A 12,152-nucleotide genomic window follows, 5' to 3' on the forward strand; every position below is an offset into this window, starting at 1 on the left:
AAAACTTCGGAAAAACTTCGGCAATATGGCCCCTGTTTGGAGGATACCTACTGAAAAACTTCGGCAATATGGCCCCTGTTTGGAGGATACCTACTGAAAAACGTCGGCAATATGGCCCCTGTTTGGAGGATACCTTGATAATATTTTGTCGTCCCCTAGTGTTTAAAAGTAAGTTACTGTCAGAAATTCCTCTTCGGTGTTTACAGTGGCAACATTATAGTCGCGCGCCTTTTCCCATCGTGCAGTTCGGTTAGCGGCTTCTGATTGGAGGGATTTAAAAAGACTCGGCGGCTCAGAACGTAGGTCCTTGGGAGCGCAGCCCGGAGGTCTCGGGGATGGTGTATAGCGAGCACCGGTCTCTTATGTGAACGGACCCGAGTGATATGTGAGTGCTGACTGTTATCTTCATGTGCTCTGTGGTTCGGGTGCGATTTGTACACGTTTCAGCGGGTGTCTACAAGCGGTTGCCAGGAGTCTTAAAAAAAAAAAAAAGAGGCATGAAACCCCCAGACCAGTGTTTGTGTTTTTTCATTTGCACTTTAAATCAGGCTTTCCCGATCTTGTGGAACTACAAGTCTTAGCATGCCCTCCCAGAATCTGTCTGTGTGATCTTATAAAGCTGCCTGGGCATGATGGGATTGTAGTTTGATAACAGCTGGAGATCCACAGGTTGTCTAATCTTGTCTTATTAATAGTTACTATATTTTAACACCAACGTTTGACACCCTCCAGATTGAGACCAACAGTGCAGTCAGCTCAGGGTCTTAAATACTTCTTACAGGAAAGATGCATAATAATTCTAACAACTATTCTTTATATAGCACCTTTCCCCAATAGGACTCAAAGCACTTTATATTATAAAGCGTTGGACAGCCATCTTGTGCTCAGCTGCTATTCTGTGGAATCTGTCACATCAGTCCTTGCCTCATTGGAGCTTAGTCTAAATGGCCTACCACATGCACACACTAGGTTCCATTTTTGTCAGAAGCCAATTCAATTTGCATGTTTTTGGATGGTGCAGGAGGAAACCGGAGTACCGGAAGGAAACCCATGCGTATGTGGGGAGAAAATATATAAACCCCCTCCCATATCTGGCCATGAACCCAGCATTGTGAGACAGCAATGCTAACCACTGTGCCTCTGCTACCTGTCAAAGCAATTCTTTTCATAAACCGTTTTTGGAGGACAGTAGACAAAAAAAGTTGAGCAACTTGGATGCCTGTCAATGTAAGGATGTATGGTATTCACTGGTAGAATGATTTGTATTTCTCCATGCATGGTTAACTTGTGTTTGCAAACTTTTAGTTGCATAATTTTAATGTCAGTGTGTAGGTAGCCTTAGTCACAAATGTTTATAGCCTTGTGTAAGAACACAAACAGCTGGGCAGTATGTTTTGCTTGGTGTGAATGAAAGAAACAAATTTAGTAAATATAGTTCATTTCTCACAACACAGAAAATCCTACATGGTCAATAGCTCTATGTAACAGAGTTCTCTTAAAATTGATGCTTGTTGCAGATGAGAAGTGCTAGTTGTCACCTGTTAAACTGGTGGCATTCAGTCCTTCTTGGCCTCTGGCCACTTATGACTTTGAGATAAATGAGGTCCCCACCCTTTTAATCTGTTCTATTATTTAATTTAGCAGTTCAGATATTGTTTTATGCTTTAGAGGTATGAATGTTGGAGAGTTTGTTCAGTGTTTCTTTTTATTTTATTTTTTTAATTTAAATAAATAACTACATAACTGTGGTTATAAACCTGTGCAACAAGTCTCTGGGGGTAGGCTTGTTTTGTCATGTGGGCATTTTTATATGTCAAAGGTTTCCAGTCGGTAAACTATGCCCTTTGAAATGGGGGAGAGGAGTGCTCCACTGGTTATATAGTACTTTGTGCTAGGAATGTTGTTTCCTTGCACTTGACAGTACTTTCAGATTACTAAGGTGTCAGCTTTAAAGCGGTTTGACAGCTTGGGTACTGAAAGTGCTCCTTTACGTAATATTTACAGGTCCAGTAACAAATTGTTGAAATTATTATTATTATTATTAATTTTTATTTATAGGGCGCCACTAGGTGTCCGTAGCGCCTCACAGGGACAAACAAAATTACAATACGAGGTGAGACCACAGAACAGTAATCACAGTAACTCGGTGAGCTCAGGGCACAGCTAGAGAGGTGGGGGAGGGGAGAGGGGTAGGTCCGCCAACAGCGGCACCTAGGAAGAAGGGCACGGAAAAGAGGGAGACCCCCAGGGGGGAAGAGGAGGGAGCGAGAGGGGAAGGGGGTCATCGAGGAGGAAGGCTAGGTAGCTGGAGAGCAGAGTTAGGAGCGTACAATCTAAGGGGTGGGGTAGACTGACAGAGAGACACGGGGGAGAGAAGGAGGAACGGAGGATAAGGGAAGGGGAATGAAGTGGAAGAAAAGGTAGAAAGTTAAGTGGGAGACTGGAAAGCTTTAAGAAAAAGGTGGGTTTTTTAAAGCCTGTTTGAAACTGGACAGATTAGGGGAAGTTCTGAGGGAGGGAGCTTGTTCCAGTGGAGGGGGGCAGCGCGGGCGAAGTCTTGGATACGCGCGTGGGAGGAGGTGATCAGGGGGGAAGAGAGGCGACGGTCATTGGCTGATCGGAGAGGGCGGGATGGAGCATGAATAGATAGGAGGGTGGAGATGTAGAATGCAGTGGAGTTGGCGAGGGCCTTGTATGTAAGAGTGAGGAGCTTGAACAGGATTCTGAAGGGAAAGGGGAGCCAGTGAAGGGATTGGTAGAGGGGGGGAGACAGAAGAGGAGCGTCGAGAAAGGAAGATGAGCCTAGCGGCTGCGTTAAGTACAGATCGAAGGGGAGCGAGGTGAGAGTGGGGGAGGCCAGTAAGGAGGAGGTTGCAGTAATCCAAGCGGGAGATGATCAGAGAGTGAATAAGACATTTAGTGGCATCTTGGGAAAGGAAGGGCCGGATGCGAGCGATGTTATGCAGCTGGAATCGGCAGGATTTAGCAAGAGAGAATGTGGGGGCCAAAGAGGAGAGAGAGAGAGAGGAGTCGAGGATGACCCCGAGGCAGCGAAGTTGGGGGTCAGGGGAGATAGAGGTGTTGTCGACGGTGATAGAAAGGTCAGAGGGGGGCAAGGTGCGAGGGGGAGGAAAGACTATAAGTTCAGTTTTGGCGAGGTTAAGTTTGAGGAAACGAGGACATCCAGGAGGAGATGGCAGAGAGGCAGGTGGACACCCTAGAGAGGAGGGAAGGAGAGAGATCGGGAGAGGTAAAGTTGAGTGTCGTCAGCGTAGAGATGATAGTTGAGGCCGTAGGAGCTGATGAGTTCACCCAGGGAAGAGGTGTATAGAGAGAAGAGTAAGGGTCCCAAAACAGAGCCCTGGGGGACCCCAACTGGGAGGGTGGACGGGGGGGGAGAGAGACCCAGAGGTGGTGACGGAGAAGGAACGGTCAGCAAGGTAAGAGGTAGGACAGGACTGGGCCGGAGAGGCCAAAGGACTGAAGGGTGTGGAGGAGGAGGGGGTGGTCGACGGTGTCGAAGGCAGCAGAGAGATCAAGGAGGATGAGAAGGGAGAAGTGGCCCCTGGCTTTAGCCGAGAGGAGATCATTGGTCACTTTAGCCAGGGCAGTTTCAGTGGAGTGGAGGGGACGGAAACCAGACTGGAGAGGATCGATGAGGGAGTTTTCAGAAAGGTAGGAGGAGAGACGGCTACAGACGAGCCTCTTGAGAATTTTGGAGGCAAAGGGGAGAAGAGATATGGGCCGCTAGTTAGAGGGAGAGGTGGGGTCAAGATTAGGTTTCTTGAGAATGGGGGAAACGAGAGCATGTTTGAAGGAGGAGGGGAAGATGCCGGAGGAGAGGGTGAGCGAGGTGGGAGCAGGTAGTGGGGGAAAGGGAGTGAAGATGGTGTGAACGTGTAATAGCACAGCGTGGCCATAGAATAAAAACAAATGTGACCAATTTTTTTTTTGATATTTAGGGGCATATTCAATTGTCGGCGGAAACGCAGAAAATCTCGCGGTTCGTGCATTATTACGGTAATAGTGCGCTGGAAAAACCGTTATTACGGAAGTTTTCTCGCTGGATTTCAGCTCCCTGAGCCAGGAGCTGAAATCCAGCTAACTGACCGTAATAACGGTAATAGTTTTAACGCGCCGCGGAAACCGGACAATTGAATATGCCCCATAAACTTTTTCATACATGCCACATTTAACCAGTACTATATGAACACCACTTTCCCCAATTCGTCTCCCTACCCTTGTATTTTATATTTATAACCTGTTTATGCACCTCTTTTCATCTGGCAATTAAAATATAAAATTAATTTGACTCTTTGGGGCATATTCAATTAGCTTTCCGATTTGCGGGATCGCGCCCGAACGGGCTGCGTAGTCAATACACTGTACCGCAATAATGCGGATTTTCGTTCGCAGCCCATAGGGTTGCGTATGAAAATCCGCGTTAATGCGGTACCGTATTAACGGCAATAGTGCGCAGGATTCGCGGTTGCGCGTGTTACCGCGAGCCGGAAAGCTAATTGAATATGCCCCTTTAACACAAGTGTAACTTAATCTAAATGAGTTTAAGACTTTGAAGTGTTAGTTTATATAGCTTTTTCATGGTAAACCTGAAGGACATTGTGTAGTATATCTTAGTTAACACTATATAGTAAAAATGTTAGTGTGTGCTGGCTGCTGTTCTGTGATTTTTGAAAATCCTAAATACTTTCTTCACCCATTAGTTCTCATCACAAAGTATGAAGCCAACTGGGGACCATCATGCACCTCCTAGACCCTCCTATCTTGGAGTGGGAATTAACTATACAGAAAGAGATGAACCTCAAGAAATGGATGACATCAGAACAAATCTCTCTGAGAAGTTTTCATTACTGGGGGACTGTGAAACGGCCTCCACCCAGGTAGGGGAAGGAAAGTCCATGATGCTCAGAATTGGCACAGGAGGCGTCCTTTGTATTAGAGGATGGAGAATTTTCACTCTGTAGATGTTAATTGTGCAATATGTTTAACCTTTATATTTATGTAATTATAACCCATACCAAAGTCTGATGTGGGCTATACCTGCTATAATTATAATTATATTAAATTATATGAACCTGAAAGTATAGATCGCTCTGCCCAAATGAGTTTACAACCTAAGAGGTGTGGGGTACACTCTACAGATAAGGTAGTGTTCTTTAAACTGGAGCTGTTGTTGGGAGGTCCACGTTCATGGATGCAGGCACTGTGCCAGTTCCAGGCTTTGGAAAGTTGATAATTGTAAATCCTTCTTTCTTTCTAGAACTTGGATTCTAAAGAGCAAATGCATGTATACCTTCGTGTCAGACCCTTTACTGCATTTGAAGTTGAGCAAAATGAGTCACAGGATTGTGTCAGTATTCCTGATACCTGTAGTGTCTTGGTGAAGGCCCCACTAAGTTCACAGGCATGTCGACTGAGTGATAAAGGCAATAGTTCAGTGGCTCAGTCGTTCACCTTTACTCAGGTAAGACCCTTGTTGGAGAATGTTGCCATTAGTGTGTGTTTCTTTATTTTGATTTTATTTGCTTTTCCTTGGTCTCATTAATATGCTGCTGATAACCTCTACAGTTCTCACCCTCCTGGAGCTATTAAATTATTAACCAATTTGAAAACAATCTCCAATGTAATTTTTTTTAATACCAGTATGCCATATTTTAATTTAGATTGTATTGGATGGCTCCAAATCCCTCCACTGTCCCATAGTTACTTATTCAGAAGGTGTATCTGCTACCTAATGTCCACGTGGGCCCGACTATAGAAGAACAAAAAATTTTTAATCTTGGCCACAAAATGAAAGCAAAAAGCTAGTATTAGCCCCTCTTCTGTATCTTGTTACTAATACATCTATCTGCACGTGTTCTGGATGAGTCTAGTTAATAAATGGCAAGATGTAATTGACACCAATTTGTTAATGTAAATGTTTTTTTTATTTTTTGTTGTATATAATTTTTAATATTAAAAAAAAGCTTCCTACAATGAAATTGTAGCAGCAGATTGCATGATTCTGGCAGTAAATTACTTTTAATTTGATGCTTAATGCGGTATGCTATTGCTGCACTTTCTAGGTTTGCCTTCTGAGATCAAGGGGTAAATGTATCAAGCTGAGAGTTTTCTGGTGGGTTTGAAAAGTGGAGATGTTGCCTATAGCAACCAATCAGATTCTAGCTGTCATTTTGTAGAATGTACTAAATAAATGATAGCTAGAATCTGATTGGCTTTTCAAACCTGCCGGAAAACTCTCAGCGTGATACATTTACCCCCAAATGTTTTAAAGGGTTTCTTGAATTACAAGTACATAATGTTGTTTTGTCTGGGAGATTACGTATTGTTTTTAGGTTTTAGGAAATGTGTACATAAAAATGACATGTTGTTTAGCCAATGTGTGTTTAATCCAAATATTTTCTTTTTTTTAAAATAGGTGTTTGGCCCCGAGACTACACAAAGTCAGTTTTTTGAGGGTACTTTGAAGAAGCAAGTGATAGATTTTATGAAAGGTCAAAATCGACTAATTTTTACATATGGTGTTACCAACGCTGGTAAAACATTTACATTCCAAGGTAATAACTTTTGTACATGTATATTTTAATGGTGTATGAACTTACTATTAAAAGATGAATTTGGCATTGGTAGAATTAATAATTCCACTTTAAAGAAATTGGGGGGAATTCAATTCTTAGCAGTAATATTTTTAACGCTGCGGTAAGTGATTTTGAAACTGTTTTTACTCATTCTGGAGTGTGTTAACTTTACCCGTTATTCAAATCTATTTTGAAAGCACCATTTTGTTTGCGAAAACGGTCCCATCGCAGACAAGTGGATGATCCATTGAAAGTATAGGGAGGGAGAAGCGTTTTAAAGCTATTCAATTATCTTGTTTAATGCGGCACGGTAAACTGTCAAATCAGCAGTTTTATCTCGCACCTCTCATGGTTGTGCAAAAAATTAAAAACCTAAAAAAAAAAACTCTTAATCATGTAGTAATGTAAAAAAATTAAATTGTTTCTCAGTGTTGTATAACATGGAAAAGGTGATTCTTTTTCAAAAAAATAAATTAAAATTAACACAATCACTTATGTATGTACTAATATGTATAGTGTAAATATAAAATAGATGGTTGTGTAATGCAGTACAAATGTATGCCAATGCATTTTTTTTTATTCTAGATGGTCGCGTTAAGCCTTCCCCTTCACTACCCTAAAAGATTTGCATGCACCAATGGTTAACGCGCAAGGGCGGAGTTACCGGTTTTCAAATAGAATACCACGATTTTTTAATGTTGCTTTAAGTGAAAACAGCCGCGATTGTATGTTCAAACCCGTGCAGATCGTTTTGCATTTTTTAACGCAGCGTAAAAAAAAAACATTCTGAATTGAATTTCCACCATTTGAGGTGTTCATATCCATATATAATATGGACATTCATAATGCATAGTGTTAGTATTTACATATTGCTCCCTAGAATGTATGCAAAGTGCCTTTTTATTATGGCTTTTAAATAGGAGTAATATCTATTAAAGTTCCTAAGTCTGTTTGATACCCAGCCTTCTTTGTCCCCAATTATAAAGCTCTACAGAGTATGCTGAGACTATATAGATAAATGTTGATAAGTACAATGACAAACAATTTAGACAGCAGAAAAATCCCTCTTTCTATAATCTTCCCTTCTACCTAGGCATTGTACTATCTCCTTTTCATGGTACATTGTGTCCTCTTGTTTGGTGTGTATAATTTATGACCAAGTCTAAACAGAGAAGAGGATGTGATGTTATGTAGGGCAATCTGGTACTGCTTAGCTTCCTGTAAAACCACAAGATGTCACTCTGTCTCCATAGAATCTTATATTGGGCTCTCAGCACATGAGCATCCTTCGTCTATGCAGTTGGTGTGAAAAACAAGCTTGCATGTAGACATCTCTTGTAGTAATATAGTAAAACTTAATCCTGTATATAGAAAAAACATTTTAGGATTGTATATTTTATTCATTTTGTGTGCAAACAAATATCTTCTACTATTCATTTGTCCCATTTAAGTGTTCCTATGCTCTTTACACAGATTAAACCATATTCCATAGTCAGTAGCTCAACTGAGTGATTCCCCCCCCTTCCCTCTTGCGTCTCCTTGTTTTGACTTTCCCTCTTGCTTACCCCCTTTTTTTTTTTCTCTGTACCCAATGATTGAAAAGTTTTAATAAAGATTATTGATGATAAAAAAAACAAATAAACAAACCTATTCCATGTTAAACCTGAGGGTTTGTCCATTTTGAGATTTTCAACAAAGGTCAATTTATCAGAAAAATGCTTTTTGCAAAATCACTTAATGTATGCAGCATTTTACCAATTTCCCACTAGGGGCTCTGTTCCCTTTGTGTGGTCTGCAGCTTTTATCCCAGCCAATATAAAATCCGTAAATGAGACCTATTTTACTCCATAATGCATCTTTCACCCCCCCATATTTACTGTTATTATCAAATTACTTGGGGTTGATGGCATTGTGTAGAGTGTGATTGTGATAGACCCTATAATAGCAGAAATTGCTATCGAGTGAATGCTGAGTTTGTGGCCTCTGGTCCAGGCAGCAGAGCGCCCACCATTCTGATATTTGAAGGGGAGGAGAGAAAAATGATTTTGTCTAGCTAATTAATATTTCATTATAATATAGTCAGACTGTTCTTGAAATAGAAGTATTTTTACCTCTCCCTCTATCTACCCCCTCTCCCTTCCTCGCAGTTTTTTTTTTTTTTTTCTAATAGTGCACAATGTTTTTGGTTTGCAGTGGTGTAAAACACAAACAGCAGACACATTTACTAAATCTGCTTTTATCCTATTTAAGGATTTCCATGTGGAATATGTACTTGCAAAAGGTGCCAAAATTATTGGCACCTTTTGCAAGAAGATACCTTTAATTATATATTAAGCTGGTGATTCTTCACTTTGGAAAATGAACTCACCCGTGGTTAGTAGCAAGTGCCTGCAACATATTAATCATTCATTAAACAAGATTGAATTAATAAAATAACTCATTCTCCTCTTTTGTGTTACTGTACTGCAATAAGAATGGAGAAAAGAAAGCAAGTAACCCAGGGAATTGTCTGAGATCCTCAGACAAGATTATAGCTAAGCATGGACAATCTCAAGGCTACAACTCAATCTCCAGAGACCTGTGTAAGGCCCACGCTGTATCCAACCTCCTTGAAAGAGAACTTGATTGAAATTGTAGCACATAATTGTTTGAATGATGAAAGCGCCTAAATCACTGCCAAATAGATTCAAGCTGAGCTTCAGACACAAGGTACGGCCATTTCAGCTCGCACCATCCGTCACCAACTCAAGGAAAGGGAGGCCTCACTGCTGAGAGAGAGAGATAAGAAAAGCCCTACTGGAGTATGCCAAAACACTTCTGAACAAGCCAAACTCCTGGGAAAATGTCCTGTGGACAGATGAGACCAGATTTTTGGTAAAGTACATCATCCCTATGTAATTACACCTACCCTACAGGAAACCTAAGGGAGGTTCAGTGATGTTTTGGGGCTGCTGTTCTGGTACTGTGTACTGCTCGTCTAGGGGGAGGGTACTTGCCGGCATATTAGTGGCTATTTCCTATGTGGGCCACCTAGAGCCCTAACTGCAGAAATAGAAATCATGGGGGCCAAAAGCTCATCTCTCGGGGATGACTGCCGGACAAGAGGTGCAAGGCAAGTGAGCCAGGCTGCTGCTTACCTTCGCAGGGACCCAGGGTGAAGGAAGCCGATAGGCTGTTCACCCCTCTGGTTCTTGGGATCGATCCCTGCGTGGCACCTCCAGATAAAATAAAAACATGTAAAAACCCAAACTAGACAAGGTATAGGCAGGAGCCTATACCACCGTGTCATATCTCCTAGGCACTTAAAAAAACCTGAGGTCTAAGTTGGATAGGAGGGGCACAGTAGGGGAGGAGTGTAGGGAACAAAGAAGTTAAGTGCCTAAACTCCTAGTCCCTACTATACCCCAATGTCTCGCAGTGTCCCCCAATGGAGTAAGAGAAATTTCTTTTACGCTGAGTAAAAATCATCTTATTTCTATCTATCCTTTCTGCTGATGTTCAATAGAGCAATACCAAATCCCTCAAATATACAGCGGACAAATGGGATACAAAAAAACCAAACAAAAAACCAGCTGAATTAGGAAACATCTGATGTATTAACTACTTAAAATATATTCCATCAAAAAGAAAATGGCAACATTAAGGCATATGTGTACATCTAGAGAATCAGCTGATTAAATGTTCACAATTCATCACACTTTCAAAATTTTAAATATTAACTAATCCACGCACAGTTTTCCTGAAGGAGTATCTTAAATAAGGCCAGCTTCCAGAAGACAGTCACAGGGCACCATTCAGATCAAGAATGGGTGAAATTCAACACTGTTATGCTGTGCTCAAGGGGGAAATACAGTAAGCTGCCGACATCACTGATTTTTCTGCACACCGCTATGAGGTGAGAAGAAAACTGTCATGTTACATTGCAGCAAGTTTCCTTTTCAATGAAGGGTCCAGAAGATTAGCATATTGTTTTCAGAGACCAATACATAGATGTTACTTGTCGGTGTTCAGCACTTTTAATATGTCTGTTTCTCAATTCTTTTGGAGCACTTGTAAGTAGACAGAGCATATGTAATTTACCCTGCATTGGTCAGATTCCATAACTCCTGATTTTGGTTGGCACAATTATGAGATCAGTTCCACTTTATGTTGAAGTCCAACATTCGTCGCAGGGGGTGCTTTGTAATCACAACGTACTGACACATTTTGCATCTTTTCCAATGGCTGGCAGTTAACAATACCTAAGGCTTTTCATAGTACATGCAATTACAGGAGGGTAACAAAAAACTGGTGATGAAATTTCCACCTGTAAAGAGATGATTGCACACTTCCTGACAAAGGATCTCTAAGTAATCTGTAGATTTAACCAGATAAAAATGTGTCCAACTCTCAGACCCTTGTGCCAATGGTAATGAATGACCACTGTCGATTTATAATTCGATTTGTGTTTAACACCATATTAAAATCATTTTTGTCTGCATTGTGGGTGTACTCCATGAATGGGGGAAAAAGGGGGACTTTGGCTATTTCTGTTTTAATGGAGATCCCTTGGCACACGCTTGATTTGGTGTATGTATGCTTCAGTTCAGTTACAACTGTTCGTCTACAAAGCATTTTTCACTTGAATTCTTTTAAGTTGTTTTGATACATAGGGAGCAAAATATAAAACCACAAAGTTGCTTTATACTTTAAAAGTAGTTTTTCCCTCTTTTATACTGTGGCGCAGCTTGTTAGATCAAACAAGGTAATTCATCTTCAAGCAGAGCTGTAAAGTGAGACATCACTCCTAAAATTATTTAAAGCTGTCTTTCTAGAGCAGAACTACAAACAACACAATCAGGCTTCTAAATTATCCAACTGTGGGCTGTTAATCGGAGTCTTGAACTCTGCTTCTCTACCCTTTGACAGCTTTTTATCGAAAGTTGCTGTGTGTTCATTATGTTCTGTCAAAGCTCCAGCAACAATCAGTTATAATCTATTTTTTTATTTATTTTTTTAGCGGCTGGGAATTTTGTTCAAGCTTGTCGATATTTTGCAAACTTAGCACCCATGCCAAGTATTCTGAGCTGTTTTGTGCTTCTGAGGATGTCTTTCAAGTAACCAGAGACCTGCATGTATCTTGGGTCAGTTTTTGAAAAGGATAGGGAGGGCATCATGAGCCTTTTTATTTTGAATTAAATCCACTTGTTAACATGCTTTCTTTTGTGAAACTGTTTTTTATTTTATTTTGCAATTTTTGTCCTTCAACGCCAGCTTTAGCACATTTAAAAGAATGTTTTTAAAAATATATATAAATGCGTATATACATTCTGTTTTGTTATGGGCTACCTACCCCGTTTCCAATTCTCATACTTTGCCTTACTGCTTTTACCAATAGAGAAAAAGCTTCATGGAATATTTTTTTTTAAATTAATAATGATCACATGAGGTTAGGTACATCAAATATTAGGACTTGGTGAGGACTTGCACATATTTGAAAGAATGTGTACTTTCACATGACGACTTTATTTTTTTGGGACCATCAGCATTTGTGTGTAATAGGATTCAAGAATT

General features: G+C 40.8%; 1 protein-coding gene across 3 annotated transcripts in view; it reads left to right on the forward strand.

The window, feature by feature from the left end:
* The first annotated feature begins 239 nt into the window (after positions 1-239).
* Positions 240-12,152, forward strand: part of KIF20B (kinesin family member 20B) — a 59,430-nt gene continuing 47,517 nt past the window's right edge. For all 3 annotated transcript variants that reach the window (XM_075216417.1, XM_075216419.1, XM_075216418.1), the window contains exons 1-4: positions 240-385; positions 4,725-4,901; positions 5,282-5,485; positions 6,440-6,578. In XM_075216417.1, coding sequence (XP_075072518.1) covers positions 4,740-4,901; positions 5,282-5,485; positions 6,440-6,578 — 505 coding nt within the window. In that variant the 5' untranslated portion in view covers positions 240-385; positions 4,725-4,739. The remainder of the gene's footprint in view (positions 386-4,724; positions 4,902-5,281; positions 5,486-6,439; positions 6,579-12,152) is intronic.

This window comes from Mixophyes fleayi, chromosome 6 (assembly GCF_038048845.1).
Source record: "Mixophyes fleayi isolate aMixFle1 chromosome 6, aMixFle1.hap1, whole genome shotgun sequence".
Taxonomy (NCBI): Eukaryota; Metazoa; Chordata; class Amphibia; order Anura; family Limnodynastidae; genus Mixophyes; species Mixophyes fleayi.